The 25,110-nt window shown below is 53.0% G+C and overlaps 1 protein-coding gene across 2 annotated transcripts in view; it reads right to left on the bottom strand.

The window, feature by feature from the left end:
* CACNA2D2 (calcium voltage-gated channel auxiliary subunit alpha2delta 2) overlaps nt 1–25,110 on the bottom strand; it is a 191,705-nt gene that overhangs the window by 34,676 nt on the left and 131,919 nt on the right. For both annotated transcript variants that reach the window (XM_027640064.1, XM_027640065.1), the window contains exon 3: nt 9,524–9,583. In XM_027640064.1, coding sequence (XP_027495865.1) covers nt 9,524–9,583 — 60 coding nt within the window. The remainder of the gene's footprint in view (nt 1–9,523; nt 9,584–25,110) is intronic.

Here is a 25,110-nt window from a genome sequence, read left to right as displayed (position 1 = left end):
CTGGACACAGCCCTGTGCCAGGGCTGGTGGCACTGTGACACACCCAGCCCAGCCCGGACACAGCCCTGTGCCAGGGCTGGTGGCACCGTGACACACCCAGCCCAGCCTGGTCGTGGTCTACAGCTGAAAAAAGGGACCAGCAGGTCCAAGCAGTTCTCCAGGTAGCCAGCACCACTCATTCCACCATCCCGGCCCAGCTGGGAGCTGGCAGTCACTAACCCCTCACTGGCGTTACCCTCTGGCCACAAACCTGCCCCCAGAGTGGTTTGCCTGACTTTTTCAGGCTTGCCAAGACACAAGACCACCAAGAGGTGGGAAAGCCCCTAGAATGGGGATGCTGATCTTGGGGACCACAGCCAATGTTCCCCCAGGACAGGGATTGCAAAGGGCAGTTTCAGCATTCTCCTGGGCTTCCTGTGACCCTAATCATTGTGATAAACCAGCACTGAGACCGGAAAGTGAAAAAAAAAAATAAAAATTGACGCAGCATCTTCCAATTTCTGTTATTAAAAAGCCCAGTCATTAAGGGAACGCACTTATTAATTATCTGTGATTTGTTGTGAAATGCTGAGGGGTTTACAACAACAAGAAAAGGGAAAAAAAAAATTAATTTCTGTTCCGATGCCCTCCCTGCTCCACTCCTGGCCCCACGCACGCCCCTGCCCCTCGCCGGCACTGCCTCTCCCCGGGTCCGCGGCCATCTGCACTTCCTAATTAAAGGAACCCCCGGGAGACCCGTAACACAAACGAGCTAATTTCATGTTTAATGATCTTTAATCAGGAGTGAGTGTGACTAACAACAGCCATCCAGAAGGTGCTTTGTTATTCATTTTATCTTCCATTGGCTCCTCGGCAAAGCTCGATTCCCCTCCCACCCGCGGTGGCCCCGCTCCCGCAGTGGACGGGAGGGCGCGAGGTGATGCTCGGGGAGGAGAGCTGGCCCTCGATCCTGCTTTCACCCACTCCCGGCACTCCCATGGCATGGCATGGCACAGGGAGCAGACCTCCCTCCCACCGACTTCCCCAGGTCCTTGCCTTGCACTTTTTCAAGCCTTGAGGATCCCAGGAGCAGCCAGGTGAGATCTCAGCCCTGCTCCACACTGTAGCTGAGGTTTCCACATGCGGAGATGGCACGTGTGGGACAGCTGGCCCTGATGCCAGATTCCACAATCCTTGCCACAACCCTGCTGATGCTGAGGGTGGCTCCGAGGGAGCCCATGGGAGCTGGCAGGGCATTTGTGTCCTTGCCACCTGGAGGCTGGTGGAGCCCCTGGGAATTTATTCCAGATAGGAGGGACAGAGCCCTCAGAGATGCTCTAAAGAGATGACATGGGTCTCCCAAGAGGCAACAAGGGGTCCTACAATTTCCTCTCCCTAATATTTGTTTTTTAAACCACATTCACCTTCTTCATATAATCCTCTCCTCCTCCTCGTCTGTTCCACATTAAACTCAGCACCAGCTCTGTGTAAATAGCACTGATATTTCTAGAGCCTTTCAGAATAAATACCAATAAAGAAAACAAGGGGGTGAAGTTGTCGAGGGATTTCAGGGCAAAATATTGTCCCTGTCTCTTGCAAAGGAGCCTGCAGGAAGCACTTGCCAGTTCCTGTTGCAGGGGAGGCAGACGAGTAGCTGCTCCTCCATCATATGTTAAGCACTGCCCATTTTCTTGGGCCCTAATTGCCAAATGGCCCCTGCACAAAGGCACTGCATGGCCGTGTCGCTGCTGGGTAAGTGCAAGGTTATTTCAGCTCTTAAACCCTCAGTGCAAGACTCTGGGAGTTCAGTGCAATCACAGACTAATCTGCAAATGTCCCTGAAGCCACTGCCCAGGCTTCTCCAGCAAAGCTACCAAGGAACCTGCATGCCTGCACCAAACCCTCGTGGTTCAGTGTCACTGGGCAGCCCACGGCCAAGGCTTGACCCAGGTGGGACCTGCTGGATGTGGGTTCTGGGGACACTGCGTGCTCAAGTCCCCTTGGGGACCCTGGGTCCTGCTTGACCTTCTTGAGCCCCCCCCAACAGTCCTGTGCTCCACACCTTCACTGATTTTACACCAAAATGTCAAGCAAAAAGCTGATTAACAAAACCAGGCTGTGGGCTTCTGGAGAGCTGTGAGCTGGAGCCTTGCCAGCAGCACAAGGGGGGACTCCGCTTTGGGCATCGGTGCTCCCTTGCCAGGCAGCAGCAGACCAGGTTTGAGACAAAGCCCAGGACAAGGACAGGCACTGGGGGGTCCCAGGTGGGTGGTGAGGGGCATTTCTCCCTGCCATCCCCCACAGCCCTCTCCAAGCATTCAAATAGGTCTTTTTTTGCCTAAAACAATTACAGCAACTAAAAATAACACTCGAAAGGTCAGTGCTCTGCTATCTCGCTGCAGCCTGGAGATGTCAGGATGGAGGGGTGCTGGCCCAAACCTTCAAGTGAGCAGTCTAATGAGGTGGCAGTCAAACTATATCACACACACAGCTGCCATTGCCCCCCAAAAAACCTCAGAAGGAGCTGTTGGTGAAACATCAGCTCCCTACTCCAGCCCGTCCAGCTGGAGCAAGCAGCAGGCAGGGACACTGCAGAGGAGCCACGACTTACTCTCTCCTATAGAGCTTTCCTGAGCTGGCTAATCCTTCTCCAGAGGATCTCTAGGATCTGTTGTCCCCCTCAGGATCACTCACTGTCATCTTGTAAGGTCACCCCGCTGACCTCATGCCCTGAGATGCTGCAGCTCCTCGGGGCAGTTCTGCAGGCAGATCCTGCTGCACTGCATTGATTTTGGTCCATCCCAGCCCTCTGCCTGTGGGTTTCATTTCTCTGGGGGGCATGGGTGACCCCTGTGGTCAGGAAATCTCTTTCAAGATTTAATTGGCTCTGGAAGAGCCACATCCTGTAGCAATTTGCCTTCAGGCAGTTAGGAGGAACTCGGAGGGCTTTGGGGCAGACAAGCTGGATCCCAAGCTGGCACCTGCCTGTTCTCAGCCGCTGGATGGGGCTGGTGGCAGGACCAGCATCCCAAAGCACAGCATACCAGTGTGGAGACAAGCCAGGCGACCAGAGCTGTGCCTGCTCAGACCTGTGGGCAAGTCAGTGGGTGGGGAGAGCAAGGAGGAGCAGATGTGCCCACACAGCACTAGTGGCTCTGCTCATGAGCCCACCTTTCCTCTGCCATCAGCACTTATAGTGGACAGTGAATATTTAGGGACTTCTTCATGTCCCTGAACCATTAAGCACACAGAAATAGCAACAGCTTTTACTTATAGTTGCACCTTTCATATGGAAGCCATCCTGCAGTGTGTCACAGGGCTCCCACCGCACCGGAGCACCCGCAGCCTCACATCTGCATTGTGGATGGGGGGGACGAGCAGGGACACAGTGTGTTCCCCCCACAGCACTGCCCTGCCAAGCCCTCCCACATCAGAAGGAGTGGGATGGGACTGTCCCTTGGGACTGGTCTGTGCTGGCCACTGTGCCCCAGCTGCCAGAGGGGGCTGGAGGTCTCAGCCAGGTGAGTGCTTGGCCTCAGGTGTCCCAGCCCTGCCATAGGCACAGCAGCCTCTTGGCTGGGGCACAAAGCAAAGAAAGAGATCCTGCTACACCTGCCACACAGTGGTGTGAGGGCCACAGCCATAAACAGGCTTCCAAAGGGACTGGATGAATTCCTGGGAGAAATTCCTACCTGCATTCACATCCACGCCTGGCTGTGGCTGGTAGGGGCTGAACCCTCATTTCCACTGGGCTAGAGCTATCCTTGTCCATAGGGATCATGAGGAATCCTTCCCCAGTCCCCAGAAGAGAAAAATATTCATGGCCAGCCTCAGCCACCACAGGGTGTCAGATGGACCCAAGAGTAGTCTGGTGGGGACCATGCCCCTCCTGCAGCCCTCACCCTGCAAATTCCCTGCATCCTATCCACCATCAGAGGCCTTATGCATTACCCAGGACAGGTGGAAACAGTCATCATAATCTGCCTTGGCATCTTTTTTTTTTTTTTTTAAAAGCAATTTCCTCCTTCTGCCTCTCTGACAGAGCTGGGGAAATATTTAAGTGACCTGTCAACAGTTTTTTCATCTCCCTGAGAAGATGTTTTATCTGATCACACCTCGCCAGCTATTCTTCTTTACATGGCACCTCCTGTCTGCTCCTGCTCCTCTGGGGCTGCTTCTTCCCTCAACTGCATCTGGGTGCCACAGGGATGCCAGCACACACAGAACTGGTGGGTGTTGGAGACCCCCTGCCCTTCTAGGGATGGGATGGGATGGGATGGGATGGGATGGGATGGGATGGGATGGGATGGGATGGGATGGAAGGAAAGCCAGCAACCCCTACACAAAACCACTGCATCCATGGGGCTGCCATGGGTCCTCCAGCCCCCTAAAGAGAGCTCCCTCAGAGAGCCCCTCAAGCCCCATCCTTGGTTTTTAAGAGGGGACAGCACCACCACAGGCTTTTTGTGAATGATTTTCTTGTTCTGCTTTTCGGCCAGACCAGCTCTACAGCAGCAAGGTTGGTGCTATAGCACAGTAATTCTCCGAGCGTAATGAAAGCTGACATTATATCAAACACAATAAAGACTCTCAGTTGATGGAGATCATTCCTGAACACACAAACCCATTAAACTGAAAAAAAAAAATATCAATTCTACACACTCGCCAGCCAAAAGAAAATGTGATTTGTTATCTAAAAGGGGGTTATAAACACAGCTTCAATGCACTTTCTGGGCTGTAATGAAAACTGGGTTTGAAATGGCAAGACGACTGCAAATTAGAGTATTTGATTTTATTTTCTAACTTTTTAGGTAAACCTTCTACAAGGGCAAGTGCAAGGTTACGGCGACAATCTTTCTGTTCTCAGCCGATAAGTAGGATCTGTAATTAAAGGAGGAGAAAAATGAAAGGAGGATAAGGAGCTGGTGTTCGCCCTTCTGATGCTGCTTTGAGCACAGAGCCCTGCCTGCATCGCCGTGGCCAACCCACGGGAACAGCTGCCGGAGCCCACGCGTGGCACAGCACGGCACAGACACGCGCCGCGGCACTGCCGGATGCAGCAGCCCGTTGGCAAATCCTGGACCCGGAGGGATGCTTCACCCAGGGCTGCATGGCCATGGATGGGCACCCAGCCACGCTGGCACATCCCTCTGCTTTATCCCTCACCTTTCCTGGGCGGTCAGGAGCGCAATCTCTGTTATTCCTCCTGTCCATCCCCATTTAGCAAACAGCGATCCCCTTTTCCCTGGAGTTTCGTTTCTAATGGAGCTTGAAATTATCTGGGCTTTGTTATTCCTCGTGTGCTTGCAGGCGGGGGGTTATGGATGGAGGCAGTGGTGTGGGGCTGCCCGGAACCTGTGAACCCTCTGCCCACTCCATGAATGCCACCACACCCCAAAAACACCCGTGTCACACCCAGCGGTTAAACCCTGTCTGCAGCAGCTCCTACATCCACAGCTCCCACGTATGGCTATTTTTCTTTTCCAGGGAGAAAGGGCCTGCTGGGCTCTGACCCTTCAAATGGCCCTTTCCAGCACCTGAAAGGTGGGGAGAAGTGGGAGGCAGGGGGGCAGCAGGTAGAGGAAGAGGGGAGTCTCCCAGCATAGTGATGGAAAATGCAGTGAAGAAGAAGACTGGGAGAAAAACAACAGTAATAAACATTTTATGAAGCAGAAAATGGCTTATAAAGAAGTCAACTTTTAAAAGCAATTTATATAATCCTGCCAAGCGCACATAAATGCAGGGATGGATCTCTGCAGCGTCAGAGCGTCCCTTAAAGGCACAAAAAGCTCCAGCAGCCCCAGCAGACTGACAGGCAGCGATGACAATGCCCTGGGATGCGTTTTGTGGCTGGTGGTGCAGATCTGCATCTTCAACAGTGTCCCCTGGGTCAGCATGACCCCCACCTCCACACACTTTGGGAGCACAGGACAACTGAGACCCCGCTGATGCTGCTGGGATGGGGCTGAAGGCACTGGAAAACCTGGGAGCAGAGCAGAGCATGCAAGCAGAGTGGAGCTGAGAGAACATGGAGCTGACTGGGATGGCTGACAGGGAGCTTGTCAGTGAGGATGGATGCAAAGAACGCCAGCAAAAAACTCAACATGATCTCTCAGTGTTTTTTCAGGTACATTTTGAAGGTCTCTCGCCCAAGCAGGGTGGCAAACAGAGCATGGAAACTTGGAAAACATCTCTGTGGTGTGGGCTGCACCTCCAGCACCTCTGTTTGCTGCTGGGGGTGGTGTGCATGGGGGGCTCAACACCACTGCCACGGCCAGGGGACAGGACTGAAGACATCCAGAGCAGGGAGACAGCCCTGATGTGCCTTAAGGGACAGACCCTCATGGCTCTGCACAGTGTGGAGCCAGCCTGTCCCAGCAGACCTCTGGAAGCAAGCCTGTAGGCTAGAAGATTCTCAGTGGGAAAACTGGTTGGCGAGGCCACTGCAAACTGGGAGTGTTCTGTGGTCTCTTACTGTACCAGTGCCAGGCAGTTACAGTGCCCTGTGGTGGGAATCCTCCCCAAGGGCTCAATGGGACCCAGCTTTCACCTTTCCAGTACTCCACCAGCCTTATCTGACGGGTGAACAGAGAGACCCTCACTATGCAGGCAGGCAAGGGCACAGCCTCTCCCCACTCCAAATCATCAAAGGTGGTACAACAGCTCCACATCACAGCCTGCCTTGCTGCCCCCATCCCTGCCCACTGTGTCACCCCGAGCTGCCACCCAGCCCTGGGGTGAAATGAGCTAGAGGGAACATGTGAGGGGTGCCCCAGGTGCCACTGAGGCCAAGGCTACATTTGGCCAAGGGAAGTGCTCTGGTGTCCAGAGGACATCGGGGACAGGCGGGGACACAACCCCGGCTTGACATGGCCAGGTGACATGGAGGTCCTGCGAGCAGATGAGGACAAGGAGCAAGGATGAGGCAGGACAGGATGAAGGGACAGTTTTGGGACGAGGGAGGCACTTTGCCAAGCCTGTGAGGTGTGGCACTGAACTCAATCCCTTCAGAAAGGCCAGCATGGCTGGCGTGTGGCTTGGAACACCAAAACTCAGCGAGGAAAAGGAAACTTTCCCAGTAGAGATGGATCGTGAGTGACTGCTGGCAGCAGCCTCCCAGCCGCTCAGGTTCCTGCTCCTGTTTCATTTTCCCCCGGCCTTGCATAGCAACCCATCTGCAGTGAGGTTTAATGGGGCTGCCATTAGCACTAATGCAGCGCAAACATTCAGCATCTGCCGGCGCCTTTGGATGGAAACACAAAAATAACTACGCTCGCCGCAATCTGTCATCGACTCTGGCGCGGGGTTAGGACGCGACACGCTGGGAGAGGAGGGGAGAGCTGCAGCCAGAAGGAATGAGCTGCTCGGTAGGAAGGGAAGAGAGGAGGAGCTGGGGATGCTGTGCTGCCGCCTTCCCTGCCCGCTGCCTGTGCCAGCCCCTGCAACAAGCTGGGAGCAGCTGCAGGGCCGGTGTCAGCGGTGCTGGCACACAGGTCTGACCGTGCCTGGACGTTTCATGGATGAAGGACAGAAAAAGGAGGTCCAACCCCAGCAGTGAGACACATGTACACAGCATTTCCATCCCTGTGCTCTGCCGGGAAGCCAGGGCTGGTGCAGGCAGGGCCGAGGCAGGCAGGGCTGAGGCAGGCAGGGCTGATGCCCAGCACCCTGGGAGCTGTGCACAGAGCTGGACCAGTCCATCAAGTGTCCCAACCAGGCCTGGGCTGTCCTGATAAAGCTGCGTCGGGCTCTGTGGTGACGCATCACTGCACATTGTTTCTGGGTGACTCGCTCCTAATTACCTTGATTAAGTGGTTGCAAACAGTGCTATTAAAAATATTTTTTTTCTATGGAAGTGGATTTCTGAAAGGTTTGTGCCGTGAATGGCAAAATGAGCCAAGAGCTCCCCAGCGCTACAGCCTTTCCTAACATGCTTTGTATCCCGACTGTAATTCCCCTGGCAGCGGAAGGCAGCCAGGTCTGGATGGAGAAGGAGCTCTCTGGGGCTATGGAGGGACTGTGCAGCAGGAGCCCATCCCTATGGACCAGGGGATAAACAGATATCCTGAAAATGCAGTGTCAGCTCTGCCTGCCCTGCCCACGCCCCAGTCACAAGGCAGCTACCCCTGGATGCCAGCCCAGCACGGGGTGCACAGGGCCACCACGATGGCCCTGGAGTGCCCATGGCCAAGCTTCGGAGATGAGCTGCCCTGGGGCTCCTGACCCTGGAGGACACTCAAGATTAGGCCAACATTAGGGATGGAGATGGCAGCCCATGGGATATGCCTGCAGCTCCCCTGGCACTGCTCTCAACTTTCCCCAGGAGCCCTGAGTCCACTGTCAAGGTCCTTGCAAGGCACTGGCACTGGCATCAGCCTCATTATCCTCTGAACCTCCCCTTCACCGGCCTCCTGGGAAGAGGTGACAGTAATTCAGCAGCGCTCTCGTGCAGAAAGGTCTCAGTGACTGATGGTGCCAATGACAACTGTCTGCTGGGCAGGAGGGCCAGCGGGGACACCTCACCTCTCCTTAGCGAGGCTGCTTCTGCTAATGACTGCTAATGACAGAAAGGCCCCTGTGAGCTCAGCCTTCTCAGGTGCCCATGGGACACAGAAACAGCCACAAGTGTCCATCCCACACTGGTCACACGGCAAATGAAAGCCAAGCAGGCTTTCAACCCCTTGCTTTCTCTTCTGCTCCTCCTGCCTCTTTTTCTCCACACGAAATCCTGGTGGCAGGAGGGAAGGGTCTGGATGAGCGGCATCAGCTCAGACAGACCCGTCCAAAACACACCAGCATGGCTTGGCAGCAGGGCTGTCACCAGGCTGTCCCCTCAGTGACTACAGGGGCCAGACAGGATCTGGCTCAACCCAGAGGAAGGGGCTGGGTGGCTCAGGAGTATTTTTTTATTGCAGACTCCGTTTGCACTGGGAGAAAAACAATCTTTCCTTCCTTTTGTGTTATGGTTATAATTTGAGAGCATTTCCAGACAGAATCCTTCAGGTTCCTGCTGAGTGCCATCACCGCCAGAATTACAAAGTCAAATGCAATCATTAAACCCGTGTCTTCCCTCTCCCAGCCCAGATTGCTCCTTACCCCAGAAACAGCTCCCACTGCAACTGCTGGCATGTGCCACAGATGAGCCACCACTGCCACCGCCCCACGTGAAACCCCTCTCAGCACCAAACCCCCTGGCTGCTGGAGATGAAGGGAAGCAAAAGTCTCTCCAGCTCCCACACCCTCAGCAGTGAGCTGTCCCTTTGACCTTCACCTCCTGCCTTCTCCTCACGGTGTGTGCAGGCAGAGGCGAGGCTGGAAACGAGCTCAAAATCACTTCATTTGCTCTCATTAGTGGTGGCAGGCGGCGGGGTCGGGGCCACCCACGTGCGGAGTGAACGGCACGGCCAGCGGTGACTCAGGAGGGGGACAGGAACGGGGAAAGGAGGGATGGGACGATGACTCCGGTGCCAGAAGTCATCCCTGAGGAGCTCAGCATCTAGGAGGGAAGGGGTGAGAGCAGCTGGGGTGTGCATGGGAGCCTTACCCGGATGTTGTCCTGCCAGTGGTGAGCCTTCTGGAATTTCTCCGCTGCGTTGGCAAGTCTCTGCAAAGCAAACGGGAGAGAAAAAATGAGTCCAGGGAAAGCAAGAGGATCCAGGTACTGCCCACATCAACCTAGAACCATGGGTGCCACCCCGACACCTAGCATCCCTGTTTGGGGGATCCCACAGGACCCTGCCACCCCCTTGCCACACAGGCAAGAGGGCAGGAGGAGGGATTGCAGGCAGCACCCTGAAGATGGGTGTCTGAGGCACGGGAGCCAATTTTTCCCTGCTTGCTCCCTCCTTCTCTGAAGCTAGCCAGTATCTCCAGAGGAATCACTGCCACTCGTACACAACCAGTTTGGTGGCTGTTGGCATCCCACTGGAGCGGGGCAGGTTCTCACTGCACAGGGCAAGGGCTGAACCCTGTGCTGATGGCTCCCAGCTCTGTGCAGAGCCTTCAAAAATGCTTCAAAACCCCCTCCAAGTGCCCCAGCGCTGGGGCCCAGAGGTGCACAGTACTGCCCACCCAGATTAACCCCTTCACATGCCTGTGCCCACGCTGGGGTAGGTAGAGGAAGCAGGACTTGCCAGGAGCAGGATGGGGCAATGCTCAGCACCAGGGCAGCCTTGATGCTGGCAGCCAGAGCATGGGGAGAGAGGTGAGCTCTGGCTGTTTCCAGGCACTGAATTGGCTTGGAGGAGGAGGAAGGAGCACTGACAATGGGGTGACATCTTGGGCCAAACAACAACCCCAAATCATCACCTGGGCAGCACCACAGAGTTTCACATAATGCACATATGATTCCCAGTGCTACTGCACACACAGCTTCCATGGAGTGAACCACAAATCCCAGGATGATACAGCACTCCTTTGCTCATTGGGAATGTGGCATGCTGGTGGGAGCCCACAGGGGCAGCAGTGAAGTCCAGCTCCATCCCTGGGAATTTATTTCCTCAGGGCCTGAAGAGTGTCTGGCTAGAAGAGCACACACACACACACACATACACACATATGAGCCTTGGGCACAGCCACACACATCACAGACACCATTCCCACTGTCACCAGTTCCTCCAGCGCTCCCATCAGCACATGGGGATGCAAAATGCCTCAACCCTTCCAAATGGATGCTCAGGGAAAAGGAAGTCCCTTCACGTGTCCCCTGTTCCCTGCAGGACAGTGGCAGCCCCATCCCTGGCAGTGTGGCTGGAGCAGGGCCACGGCAGTGGATGCTGTATTTCTGTGAGCATGGCAAAGCTCAGGCACTCAGAAGTAAGGTGATGAGTGCTGAAAGACATCACAGATCTGCCCCTCCCCAGCCTGAGAATGCAGCTTGTTCTTATCAGATGCAGGGAAACACAAATCCATCACTGCATAATCTTGGCACGCACTGGTCGAAACTTTACTGTTTAATCTTTTCTCTTTCTCCTAATCTTGATTTCCAAATCAAAGTGCTTGCTTTCAGTGGCCAGCATCCAAGAGGAAAGATCAGCTATCAGCTGAGCATTGAAGCAAAATCCTTATGGCCCCGGTGGTGGAGAGAAGGGAATGGGAGACAACACGTGGCTGGACAGAAAAGCCAAGTGATGGGAATTTTCAGGGCAGTTTTGCAGGGTCTCACCTGCACAGCCACATCCCTGCCCCCTTGGAGCTGCCTAGAAAAGCTGTGGCCCAATTCTGCTTCTCATCCCCCCAAGCTTTTGTGCTCTGTTTATATATTGAGATGGCTGATTAAAGAGAAGCATTTATTCTGAGTTACGTTTAAGGCAGTGGTGATGAAATATGCATTTTTCTATACTTGATAAGAATGTGTTTGTTTATTATGGGCTGGGGTAAGATTTATGGACATCTTTAACTATTCATTGCCTTGCACGAGGTGCCTGGAGGGCTGCAAATGGTGCAGCAAGGGAAGGCTACGCCCAGGAACGACACTTCCACAGAAGATATTTTTCCTCTGGAAAATGTCAATTTGTCAAAGTCAATCCAGACGCAACTTTGGTTTTAAAAAAAAAAAAAAAGAAATCCAGATGTTCTTGTTTGATAAACAGCACATTGCAGCGATGGGGGAGCCCATAGCAGGATGGCACAGTCATAGCAGTGTTCTGTGCTGGCTCCAGGCTGTCACTGGACACCCAACCCAGGAGAAGCGCCTCCAGAGCCTCCTCGCTGTTGCTTCTGCAGCATTTTCCTTGATAAACATGTTTTGATCCCGTGACCAAGACGGTGACTGGGAGGAGAGAGGGACCAAGTGGGAAACCAACCATCCCTCCTCTGCGGCAGGGGATCCTTTGCCCACCTCCATCCATGTGCAGGGACAGGCCTGGAGCGATGCCATGGTGGGGGCTCCCTTGGGAGCAGTCCCCTCCTTTCACATCCCTGGCTGGTGCTAGAGGGAAGCCCATCCAGTCTCTGCTCAGAGACAGGCTGCTGACACGAATGGGATGGGTGATCACTGGATTCAGGACTTTCCAAAACTGCCAACAAGGATGGGGTCCCTGAGGTGACTATTTAGGACAGCAGGGCCTGGAGCTGTGTGTTAGGGCAGGGAATATGTTGCTGATCCCATAAACCCCCCTGACATGTCCCCAGGGAAGGTGAGGGGTCTGCCTGGAGCCACGCGCTGCCGCAGGACATCCGCATTAATGCCAAATGAGTTCATCATGAATAATGTTATTGTGATCAATACAGCTCAAGGATTATTTCTAATCCTTAATAATGATTAAACCATTATTTTTCAAGTGTTACAGATCAATCAGTCCAGCTCAAGGTGTGGTGCGTGCAGGGACTGTGAGATGCTCCGGACGCAGGCAGTGCACCAGAGAGCCCAGTGGTGTACATGGCAGCCACCAAAGCCTCCCAGGGCTTCAGACCTGGGGTCATCAGTTATATGGTTCCAACAGCAAGAAGAATTCAAGGAATTACCAAAAATAAAGCATGGATGTGAAAAATTGCAAATTTCCAGCAGGCTGTGGTGCAGGGACTGCCCTGGCACTTTAAAGAGCACAGTTCTTTCCCCAGAAGTCACCCAGGGCTAAGGACAGGAGATTTAGAGGCTGAAAACACTGAATTGAAACGACTCTGAAGGTCATGAAAGGCCAGCAGGAGATTTGCAAGGGATTGGTGTCTGGAGATCTCTACGGTGGGGTCTGTGAGGGGGAAGGTGCTGTGCGGGCTTTATCGTGCCCCGGCCTCGTTTGTATTCTGTGTGGTGCTCCTCTCTGCCTCGCTGCTCACCCAGGCAGATCCATCAGGAGCTCCCTGCTCAGCACACTGCTTTGCCTGGGATTAGGGAGCCTCAGGGATGCCATGGACTCAGGATGGGCAGGTGGCAGCAAAGGTGGCACAGTGGGGATGTGTGCCCTCCCTACCGAAAGCTGTGCAGGAAAGGAAGGGGGTGACGAGGTGGGTGACCTTCTGTCTGCCAGAGGATGGCACCTCCAGACACACGGCTGCTGCTTTGCAAGGACCTCACTTCTCAGCCTGATCATCCAGAAGCTCACTCACCCCTCCCTGAGCACAGCTCACCCACAGGTGCTCACCCACAGCAGCACCTTTTGGGGGCAGTTGGTCTGATGCCCTAAAGCTGCCAGGAGTGTGACAGTGGGAAAAGCACTGGGGCTGGCACAGGCAGGGACCACAACCTCCTCTCCAGTCAGAGGGGACCACCCCTGCTGTCGGTATCCCCACTGCTCGAGGGGCCAGCACACAGGGGGATTGTCCCTGATATAGCAAGCACTCAGGGTAATGCCCACCTTCTCCTTGCCACCCCTTCTCCCCCATCACACCTGGGGCTCTCCCGCATTGCTCCAATATTTTTGCACAGTCTTTCCAAGTGAAACTGGTCCAATGATTTGCTAAATCTCTCCTCCCAGCCCCCCATAGCAGTAAGGCTGCCCTGGCTGCTCCCGCCTCAGTCAGATCAGTGGGTTTAACTTGGGAGGCAGCAGAGCAGAGCCCAGAGCAGCACAGGGAGGCCAAAGGCCAAGGTTGGATTTATAAAACAGGATTACAGCAAACACTCTGCAAGAGGAGACTGAGCAGCCCTGTGTAATGGTGGCAATGCCACCTCTGTGTCCCGAGACTCCACACAGGACCCCCATGCCTATGTCGATGCTGGGGGATGCTCCCCGGGGAGCCTGGAATGGTGTTTCCAGCTTCTCCCTGCAGCTGGTATGGAAGGGCCCAGCAATGGCCCATCACGCAGCAGCCCTGTGTGCCCAGGGATATTTGCTCTGAGGGAGAGCTGCTCCTGCTAAGCCTTCATTTTAACTCCCTCAGTGAGACTGTTATCACCCTCATCTCAGTGCCTTCCCCAACGCTGTGAAGTGTGTTAACCTCCCGCACCTGAGCACACAGCTGGAAGGGAGATCTTGGCTGGAGATTCAAACAGCCCCGTGCTACCAGGAGAGTGCCACGAGCATCAGACCATCCAGCCCTCCTCCCACAGTAGGAAATGCTGGTTAAAGTCAAGGCAAGAAGGTAAGAACTAAACACAGGTGACAAAGCCCAGAAACCCAAGCCCCAGGCTAGAATATCCCCCAAGAGTTGGTTTTGCAGCTCTTCCTCCTCCACAATGAAGGAATGAGGGTAGCAGAAGCCCTCTCCTTTGGCACCAACCTCTCCTCCGTGAATGGGGCACTCTGAAACCACACCTGTCACTGCAGAGCATCCAGAGAGGGGAAAGCCCATGCCATGTGTTTCACATGCTTCCATCCTTTCTGCCTGTGTGCATCAGGGCACAGGACTCCTTCTCACGGTCCCACCTCCTGCCACCAGCTCCAGGGTCCCTCCACCTCAGCTCCCTCTCATCCCCAGCTCACCCTCTCCCTGTTCACAGACCCACCCCTAAGCAGACCCTACTGACAGCACACACACCACCATCAAAAAATGATCAACCGGCGACAAAAGACAACAACCCCCTTTTATACACATAGGGAATATAAATCTTGAGTAAACACTGTAAAGCAGCGAAGCATCTCATCCTGTAATAATCTCTGAGACAGTTGATCCCAGGGCTCTTATTACCCCTGCAGCCCTCATCCAAAATCCAGTCGGCAGCAGGCTCAGCCACGGCTGAGTATTGATCAAGGAGGCAGCTTCAAATATGCTGCGGCGTTTTTCTTTCAAAGCACTAACTTGTTTGTCAATAATTCCCTTGGCTGTGCAGAAGGAAAGGGGTAGATAGAGCCCATCTCTCCTCCTCTTGTGCCTGGATCCAGCCTGTGCATGAGGGAGGATGGAGCTGGAGCCAGCACTGGCTGCTAATACTCTCCTGCTCGTGGGAGGGCAAATAAAGCCCCAGTGACCAGCAAAGAACAGGTGGTAAATCCTCCAAGGGCTTCCAGGTCCTGGTGCTGTACCAGCTGGTGCTCACTGCTGAGGTCTGGCAGGGCAGTGAGCGGGGACACCTCTGCAGAGCCAGCCCTGCCAGCAGTGAGGGTCACAAGTGAAAACCTGGAGCTAAACCAGAGCCAAAGCTGCTTCAGACCCCACACAGGGCAGTGGCATGGCCAGCACCCGGCCATGGGGCATGGGATGAGCTCCAGAGCCACAGCTTCCATCATTTTACTGACCAGGTTAGTAACTCATGGATCTGCAGGCCAGCAGCACGTGGCTCTTGTTCCCCCATCAGCATCTCTCCCTGCTCCTTCCTCTCCAGGGCCATAATTTTTACCAATAAAAAACATCATCACCATCATAACAATCACAAGGGAGGGGAGGAGTGAAACATCCCAAGAGGAGAGATACTCATCTGTTTGCAGATGGGAGGAGGAAAGGGATAGCACTGCTTCTCATGGTGTTTCCCCTACCCCAAAATACCACTCAGGCCTCCAGAAGAGCTTAACTTCTCACAAAAGCAAAGCACCAAGGGCAAAAGGACAGTGCAGAGACCCAGGCGTCCTGTGGCACGAGCCATGCCTGGTGCTCTCTTCAGCTCTTCTCCCCTTGGAGAAAAGCCTCTCTTCTGTCACCCTTCTGCCCTCCATGAGGATGGACACTTGCTTTCCAAAATCACAAGCTGAGGAGCAGAAGGAGTGTCCATCCACACTGCCATCGCTGCTTCCTGCATCCTCCTGCTTTTCACCCTGGATGTCTGGCAGCAAACTTCGTTACCTCATTAGAGGTGACTTTAAACTGTACTGCTAAATGCCACCATGTTCAAGTCCTGCTGGAATGTGCTTCTGCCCAGCTTTGGGATGCAGGCGGTCCCTTGGGAAGCCAAACCAGGCACACTTGCCTCCTCTGCCCAGGAACTGAGAAAAATCACTTTCCTCCATCCCCTTTGCCACACTGCTTTGCAGTCATGGCAGCCTTCTGCATCTTCTGTAGTTGATGGAGATGTAGCAGGGATCTCTGCTTTGAGATCCCAATATTCATCCAGAGGAAGAGCCAAGCAGGAGCACTCAGCTGCCCTGTGGCAGCATGGTTCTCCATGCTGTCCATGCCCAGCAGTTTTAAATTGTGCTCATTTCACAGCCCTTGGTCTCTTCTGAAGCATCAGCTCACAAAATGAGCAGGGTGGAGAAAGCCCAGTCTGTTCCCAGCCTGCAAGGAAGAAAGTCTCTCTTGGGACAAAGCTGGAATACTCTCAGTTGCCTCCAGGGAGATGCTGAAGGGCTGGGGCATGTCAAGAGCATTCCAGAGGGGTGACAGATACAAACCACCTGAGAAACACGGCTCCAGTGTTGTTCTTCAGTTGTGGCTGGGACAGACGTGTCCCAGCAGAGCCAGGGCTGCCCACCCCAGCTGCCCTGGGCAGGCTGCCAGGCACACACACCAAAGCTGAAAGCCTGGCAAGCACCACTACCCACGGCTCTTGTCATCAGCTGCCTTGGGGACAGCTAAACTGGGGTCCTGCCGTGTGCTCGGAGACAGCGGCACAGCAGGGACAGGGCGGGCGAGCTACTGAGCACAAACACGGCATCTTGGCACAGCACAGCGGGTCTGCCAGAGCTCTGGAAGGGCTTGGGGACTCTCCTGCTGGGTGACAAGCAGCTGCTTGCTGCACAATAAGGTTTGAGATGACCAGAAATAATTCAGGTCAAGATGCATTTGCTGGAAGGTCAGAGCTGGGGAAATGTGACAGCAGGCGATTCACCAAGCTGGGGAGAAGGAGATGGTGCTGCCCTGGGCTTCTTCCACCTCCTTTTTCCCCTGTACTAGCATACTGTGGCTCCCATGGAACGGTGGCAGACTGGAGGGATGTTGCTCCCACTGAGAGTTTTGGGAGATGGCACCTTACAGCACGAGCTCTCAGGGCAGGCTCAGCCTCTGCAGTGTTGAGAAGGTCAGCAAGCACCTTAGTGAGCAACTCAGCCCGCTGCTCCAGCCCCATCTCCTCCCAGGTAAACTCCAAACTTTCAATCCAACGGTGCTCTCTAAACCACCCTCAAATAACCTGTGGAGCTCCTGTTACAATCATCAGGAAGGACTTGTCACAGTTCAAAATCCATTACAATAACCACAAGGCGTTTCAGCAGCAATTATAAGAGATAGTTTCACTTAAAAATCAATTTTACTTAGAGCTTGGAGGAAAAGGGTTTTTTCAAAATAGAGAAAAAAAAAAAAAAGGAAGTGATACAGCTTCTCACTTGGACAGAAGGAGGAGGAGGAATTTGCCTGGCCAGGTCTTAGCAGCCAGAGTCTTCAAAGAAAAAAAATAAATCCTTCCTTATCGTTATCCTCCCTTATTTTGGAGAAATAAGTCCCATGTGAAGATGATAAGAAGTTCAAGGAGTGGCTCCCCCTTCCCTGCGGTGCTCTGCATGGTGCCAGCAACAGAGAAACTCCCGTAAGATGCGTGAGGGCATCCCTGAAAACCCAAAATGCAGCCCTCATCCCAGCTGGCTCCCACCTCCCTGCTCCACGAGGATGAGGCCTTTCATGCCTTTGAAATCCTCCCCTTTAGCTCTCTGCCTTTCATTCAAGTGGAGGCTGTTGAAAGTTTGTACAGGAAACCACTTGCAATCGATTTATTTTAAGGCATCACCTCTTGCTGCGCTGTGATGTGTGAGGTTTAAAAAGCACCTCGTTCGTGATCTGCCGCTGCCGCGCGGGGATTTCCGTGCGGCACCACCACGGCACAGCCGGAGCTCCGCCATCACAGGGGTTTTATGCCAAGGAAGATTTGCAGCGTGCAGAAATTGCGCCAGGAATGCCCCAAAATATGACCACCCCACAGCCCCAGCGAGCCCCTCTTGGGAGCCCTCAAAGACTTCCCCACTTGAAACCCTTCGGGGACACAAGTGGCATCTTTGTCATGTCCCTCAGTGCCACCAGCCACCCTCCCACAGCCTGAGAGAGGTCAGACACAGGGGCAGCAACTCAGGCCCCCTGTCACGACAACAGAGCAGTTTACACTGTCACTTTAAAACACTAAAGAAGAGCAACTGCAGTGCAAAAAGTCAAGTAAAGGACTTTTCAGTGGTGTTTTGCTCTAAAAACAAGCATCATAGTTGGAACCAGCGTTGCTCAAACTTTCAGAAAAACAGCAAAGAATCCCCCACAGCTCCTGGGGGGGTGGGGAAGCTTCAGGGAGGTGGAAGCGAGCAAGCTCAGGGGGTCACCAAAAGGCTCTTCCCAATGTGACAGCTCACAGTGACCTCAGCACTCATCCAGCCTGCCAGGCTGCTAGGACCCATTTCCATCCCTCTGGGACTCCCACTCCTCTGCCTCCTTGTTCAAAGCCCCAAATCCTCACATAGTATTTCCCTTCATCCCCTACCCCTGTGCTGATCCTTATGGAGCACATGACAAATCCAGGCTGTGCTGAGGGACTGGGATGTTTGTTGCTTTGCTTTTGACCCCCATTCACCTATTCTCTCTTGTCTGAAGCCTAAAATTTAAGCATCTTTCAACTGTGCATCTTTACAGCCAGCAAGACCAATTCATGGCCCAGCTTCCTTGGTGTTGCAATAAAAGAAGGAATCAAAGAGCAGCAAACAACCACCAAGGGGGTCTGATGCCCACCCTCGTGCCCCAGCATCCAGCCCAACTCCTGGCAGATGTGTTCACTCTACTTCACCCCACGTTCCTCTATTTCCTGGTTTACACAGACTCCTGCTGTTCCTGTAATATAATTGTCCTAATGAGCTTCAATACAGATCCACTCCTGACTCCGTTATCATCTTCATTTCTTTCTTTTTTCTTCCCTTCTCTTGGTCCGTTTGCAAGGAGAGGACTCCCCTTGTCTGCTGCAAATCTGGGCACGGCTTCTGCCTGGCAGATGTGATGCCCAGAAAGCATTGGTGATAATAAAGCTCCTCTAAAAACAGCTGAGCTCCCCTCCCTCTCCTTCAGCAAGTATGACTGCCTTCCATTGTCACAGCAAATAGCCACCCAAGTCAAGGAGAGGGACTCAAAGTACACGTCCTGAAACCAGAACAACTTACCACTACACCCATTCCTTCGGCTTTGTCTTTATTAATTCTATCTGAGATATGTCCTCACTGCAGAACCAGCCCCCTGAGGAGCCTCTCCCTTCACGTGGCTGGAGACCCCACAGCCTTTCCTTGGGGTCTGTGTTTGGAGGGAGAAATCCTTTCCAGCTCAGGTTTTCCCTGGGCTGCCACAGCAGCTCCTCAAGGGCAGCATCACTGCTGGGAGCCTGCAGTGCCCTTCCCTCTGTCCCACTCCAGGAACGTTTCGTCGTTTCCCTTAAACCCAAAATTCAAGGCAACTTGACACTTTTTGTTTTAAAGACTGAGGCGGGGGAGGAGAAAGCATGGAAGAGCTTCCCTAAGGGAAAAGCCATCAACTGGAACAAGTTTTCAACAACTACACATTTCTTGACCTTTTCCACAGTCATATCTTTAATGTTTCATGGACAGATTTGATAAAAAGAAAAAATTAATAAAATAGATTTCATTTTTAAAAAAAGGTCAGGACATGTGTTACAGGAGAAAACTCATTTAGGTCCCTACCTGCTGCCTCGTGGATGCTGGGGAGCCCTCCCCTGCCTCCCACCCAGGGCACTCCAGCCCCGTATCCACCTCCCTGTCTTGCTTTTCATTGCATTCAGGGTTTAATCTCTTCTGGACTTTTCCTTCTCCTGCCAGACGTGGAGTCAGGAACCATGAGCATTTGGAGATGCTGACAAATGCTTGAGAGCCACAAATATTTGGTGGGATGTTGCCCATCTAACTTGGAGAGGCAGCCAGTGAGCTCAAACATGGAGAAGATGCTTGTCCAGGCTCCAGCAAACCTCTTCTACCTGCAGTTGTTCAACCTTGGGCTCAAAGTTCTCTCCAAATATTTAGGCAGATGTCGAGGCTGTTGCCATGCCTGATCCATGCACAGCAGACCAACATTTGCACTCTCTTGTTCACCATGATGGCATTCCCATGGCTCTTGCACCCACCCCATGAACATCACCCCATGGATATCACCCCTTATCCCTGCCTGTGGAAATGAACAGGAATCCCAGCTGCTGTTTTTGAGCTTGGGCTTGTCAAGAGCAAGCAAAGCAAAATAAATTCCCCAAGCACAGTGCCAATTCCTGCTGATCAAGATGTTTTAAAAGAATAAATGGTATTTAATAGCAGCTCCTTCCTGGCTGGCCCAGCGGACTATTCCCAGAGACAAAAGCAGCCCGGATGCCGCTATGGACATTTGTATTATTAAGCCCAACCTGCAATTAGAGCAGACTTCTGTCTAACTTCGGCCTCTTTTCACCATTTCCTCATTTTTTTTTTATTCACTAAGAACAAAATATTATCCATCAAAGTTTGCAAAAAAAAATTGCGAATGACTGCGATAACATCGCACCAAGTTATTAAGTGGTGACAATGGGGACAATTACAGTATCTAGTCCATTATACAGCGCTGCCGTTGGGATGTATCAAAGTAAAACACACGGTGAATGGCCAGGAGCTTATTAACGGGAACATTAGTGTGCCACAACATAATACCTGCCATTCAGCCCCGGAGTTATCGCCGTGCCGGTGCCGGCAGGGACCGCGGAGGAAAGTTGTGGAAAGGCTTGGCAGCTTCCCTGCACCACTCAAGGCACCAGCCCCGTGCTGAGGGCTCTCTGGATTGATCCTCAGCACGTAAACAGGGAAAAAGGGCAAATCCTCAACCCCTCATGCCATCACCACGCAGTGTCTCCCTCCAATTCTGCTTCTGGAAGGCTCTGAAGATTTTTGCAGTGGCTCAGCCAAGCACAAGCAGACAAGGATTTCCCTCAGCTCCCATCAGGATCCATGGGAGCATCCTTTCTGTGCTCACCAGCACGCCCGAGGGTATCTCACCCCAGCCTTTTGGGCAAGGGCTGTTCCACCAGCAGCAGCAAGTCTTTGCAGGTCCCACTCGGTGGCGTTGGGCACATCCCAGACTCCCTTTCCTCATCACCCAAGGATGTCCCTTGCCTGCAGCAGCAGGTGAAGAAGCAGAAGAACCATGGTGCTGGGAGACGCATGAAGTAAATTATCTGTGGAAATTCTCTTTGTGGGGAAGGAAAACGAGTAAACAAGCTGCATGCCTTCTTCCAGAGCACAGCAGAAAAACTCCCAGGCCTGGCTCTGCACAAGGATTAACTTGTGGGAAGAGCTCATTTTATGCTCTTTCTCTCAGGCTCTGCAGCCCCCTCGAAGCCAACACATCTGATTACAGTTTGGGTAGGTCCTGTCCCTTCCCTCTCTGCTGGCCTCAATTCTTGCCAGCGGTGAAACCCTGCTCTCCTTTGCCAGCAGTGGGTTCCCTGCTGCTCCAGCAGCTCTGGCTTGCTCCTTCTAAGATGTTATTTTTACACTTCTCTTAAAATACAACAGTAAGAGAGGCTTCTTGACTATATTAACATTAGGAATCTAATCAGCAATCAGACAGCTCATAATTTTCTGATTAGCTCTGATTATACTCAATCTTTAGGAATGTAAAAAAGAGGGAAAGAGAGAAAAAAAAAAGAAGAAAAAATATAAAAATATTCTCTGCGCAGTTTTTCCACCCCGATTCCCTTGAGGAGGCACAGAGTCACAGCAGCAGCTCTGCTGTTCCAGCCACAAAGGGCAGTGCCACAGTGACCTGCTAAGCCAGCATTGGTCAATAATCTGGTGTCATCACACTGCTGATTATCCTTCCAGGTTTGGCCAGGATGTTGTCCTGGAAAGGGGCTGCTTGGGGAATGGAGAAGACATGGGTGCCAGAGCTGCTGACAAACCCAGAGGAGTGTTGGGAACTCCGTTCCTGGGCCACATATCTCTGACAATCCACTAAAAAGCAAGGTAAAAGGATGCCACAGACAAAGGAGAAGATGTATGTGTATTCAGCTGGCTTCAGCCTGGAAGACGGAGCCTCTCTAGGCAAGGAGGAGGAGGCTGAAGAACTTTGTGAGATGAAGTCATGGCCACACACCAGCTTGGCAGGAGACAACAGGTGCTTTGTGGCAGCTCAGAGAGAAAGATCCCAAGGATTCACGATCTGAGCACTGCCAGAAGGTGGGAGGCAAACGAGCACGTGGCCTGAAACCCCTGTGCAGGAGCAGAGGATGTCCCCAGCAGACAGATTTACCTGCAGACCAGGCAGTGGGAGCAGGGATGTCATTCCCTTTGAGCATTTCCAGCATCCTACAACAACAGTGCTCTTGTGAAGGAGAAAGGGATGTCCTGGTGCTGAGCTTCACAGCTGCAGGCAGGAGGAAGGAAACTGAGGAACAAGCCAGAGGAAGGAGATCTAAACCAACCCCTCTAACAGAGTTAATCGGCCACGTGTGCTCTGCGTAGGAGATTCACTCCTGACTGCAGCAAGTGATCAGCTGATGCTGTGAAGCATGAGATTTAATTATTTGTATCATAGCCACCGCCTGCATAACTACAAATGATATTAATGGTGATAAAATTGTCCAGCTGGCTCTTCAAACCCATCTCCGCATCGACTCCTTGCCTCCCACGGCAGGGATGTGCTGCCTTGCAGGGACTGCTCACACTGCGGCACAGCCGGTGGCAAACCCTGCCCACTGAACGTCACAGCAGACAGACACCATCTGGAATGGCCATCCCATGTCCACCCAGGGTCGCTGAGCACAGAGGATGTGCTTCCTGTCTTGAAGAAAACCTTGATAACAAGAGGAGCTCCTTCAGAGCACTGGCTGACCATGCATTTGCAGCAGCTTGGCTGAGCCTCAGGAGAGCCTCGTGCCTGCTCACAGGCTGGGCAGCCACTTTGCTGGGGAAGAGAGGGTAGCCCCATCTCCCTCCAAGCTGTTCACTGCTCCAGGCTGTTCCTCAGGAGTGCTGGCACAGCTGCCAGTGAAAGCATCACTCCTCACCTGGTCAAACCAAATGGGTTAGCAAAGATCTACGCTAAGCTGTCAACTGGCTAAAAGCCAGAATAGAGCAGAGTACAACAGAATAGTTCAGGTAGATGTGATCTGTGGTAATCATCTTGTCCAGCTGCAAGACTAAGGGACACTTGCCCAGTTAGAATCCAAAGAATTCAACTGTCAAAGCAAATGGCCCAGGTCAGAGCAGAGCAGCCACAACACCATGCTCGCCGCAGCCTGACACCACCTCTCCTATAGAACTCCTTGGCTGAGGTCCTCTGTTACTTTTATACTGACTTCAAAGAAAAAACCTTGAAATCCCTGCTTGAACTAAACCACGGAGAAGGTGCAAACACCCCAGGGCCTGGCTTTCCTAAACTACTTCATCGCAGCATCCCAAGTGGGCAGTGGGGTCATCCCTCCTCCTTCCAGCCCAGCAAAGCAGGTGGGACCCAGGAGGAGGTTGTGCCTGTGCTGGAGACAACAACAGAGGGGATCAATCCCTTTCATGTGCTGGGACTCAAGCCCTGCTGCTGCTGCTGCTGCTCTCTCCCATAGTAGACACGGTGCTCAGCACACACATGCACCCTGCAGGTCTCTCCTACTGAACCATCTCAGTGCACACACTAAAACCCACTCAGGTTCCCATGGACAGGTCTCCCCATGTCAAATCTCCTCACACTCCAATTCTGCCACTACAACCACAGAGCTCTCTTTCATGAAGCAATGCCAGAGCTGTAATTACTTTGAGGTGACCTCTAGGAAAAAAAAAAAAAAGTTCAAGTTTAAAAAGAAAATCTCTCTGGTTAATGCTATGCAAATTGCCAGTGAGGCAATCAGGCTGACTTTTAAACACTGGCCCCCGTCGAAGGGCTCACAAGACAGTCTTATTGTCTTGCTATCAATTTGCATCTCATTACCCACAATGTGCCTCTGGTTGGAGGTAACCTTTGGGGGAACACACCACGGCAGCAGGAACCCAGGGACAGTATGGTCACTCCTGTTTACAAAGCTTTCGTGTGGCCCAGCACCCAAAACACGAGGGTTAGGGGACTAGGTCACTGCCAGCCTTGCCCACTGCTTGGCCAGCAGCACCGTGACCTTGTGCCACTTGGACCTGCACCTCCTGCCACTCCTCCCAGGGCCCCGTCCGTGTTACTGTCCCATGGACACACCACAGGTCCTTCCCACCGGGCTCAGCAGCTCCCGCAGTCCCCAGAGGCTGCACAGTAGCAGTTTGTCTCCACCTGGCTCTTCAAGGCCATTCAAGATGTTTCTGAGAGTCTTTGCACGCTTTTGCACATCTCTGCCAACCCTCCCCACCTTGGGGAGATGGTACCAAAATAGCATTTTTCTACAGGAAGGAGATCTGCTATGTCCTTGTCCTCAGCCTGCTCCTGCTTCTCCAGCCGCCCCAGCATGTGCTGCAGTCTCCCAGATCAGGTGCCTCTCTGCCCTCTTCTCCATCCCCACCAATCTGGGGTGACAAAACCAAGTGCTCAGCAATCAATCTCACCCAAATGAATCACTGATCCCCTGACTGAGCTGCCCTCAACACGCCGCTGCAGGGATGCTGCCAGGCCCCACCCCACATTATTCAGTTGCACCCCACAGCCACCTGCAACCAGGACCTTCTGTTCACCAAGGCAGGAGCAAGTTACAGGACTCCATGCCCCCTTTGTAACATCATTCATCCAGCTCAACCAGCCAGCATGGGGATCCTACCTCTGGAATGCTCACCCCGTGCACGCTGCAGTCAGGTCAGGCACTGGCTGGAAAGCTGTGTAGTGGAAAAGAACCTGAGGGTTGTGGTCAACAGCAGCTGAACATGAGCTGGTGTGTGCCCAGGTGGGCAAGAAGGCCAGTGGCATCCTGGCTCGGATCAGAAATAGTGTGGCCAGCAGGCCCAGGGCAGTGACCATCTCCCTGTGCTGGGCACTGGTGAGGCCATGCCTCAAATCCTGGGTTCAGTTTTTGTCCCCTCACTACAAAAAAGACATGGAGATGCTGGAGCATGTCCAGGGAAGGAAATGGAGCTTGCGAAGGGACTGGAGCACAAGTCTGATGAGAAGAGGCCGAGGGAGCTGGAGGCGTTTAGTCTGAAGAAGGCTCAAGGGGGACCCCCTCTACAACGACCTGAGAGAAAGTTGTAGCCAGGTAGTAGCTGGTCTCTTCTTCCAAGGAACAAGTGATAGGACAAGAGGAAATGGCCTCAAGTTGTGCCAGGGGAGGTTTAGATTGGATATTAGGAAAAACTTCTGCACCAAAAGGGTTGTCAAGCATTGGATCAGGCTTCCCAAGTTGTGCCAGGGGAGGTTTAGATTGGTTAT

The sequence above is a fragment of the Corapipo altera genome, unplaced genomic scaffold (genome assembly GCF_003945725.1).
Source record: "Corapipo altera isolate COAL_440 unplaced genomic scaffold, ASM394572v1 55, whole genome shotgun sequence".
Lineage (NCBI taxonomy): Eukaryota > Metazoa > Chordata > Aves > Passeriformes > Pipridae > Corapipo > Corapipo altera.
The sequence above is the reverse complement of the archived record's forward strand: the minus strand, read 5'-3'. Positions and strand labels throughout refer to the sequence as shown.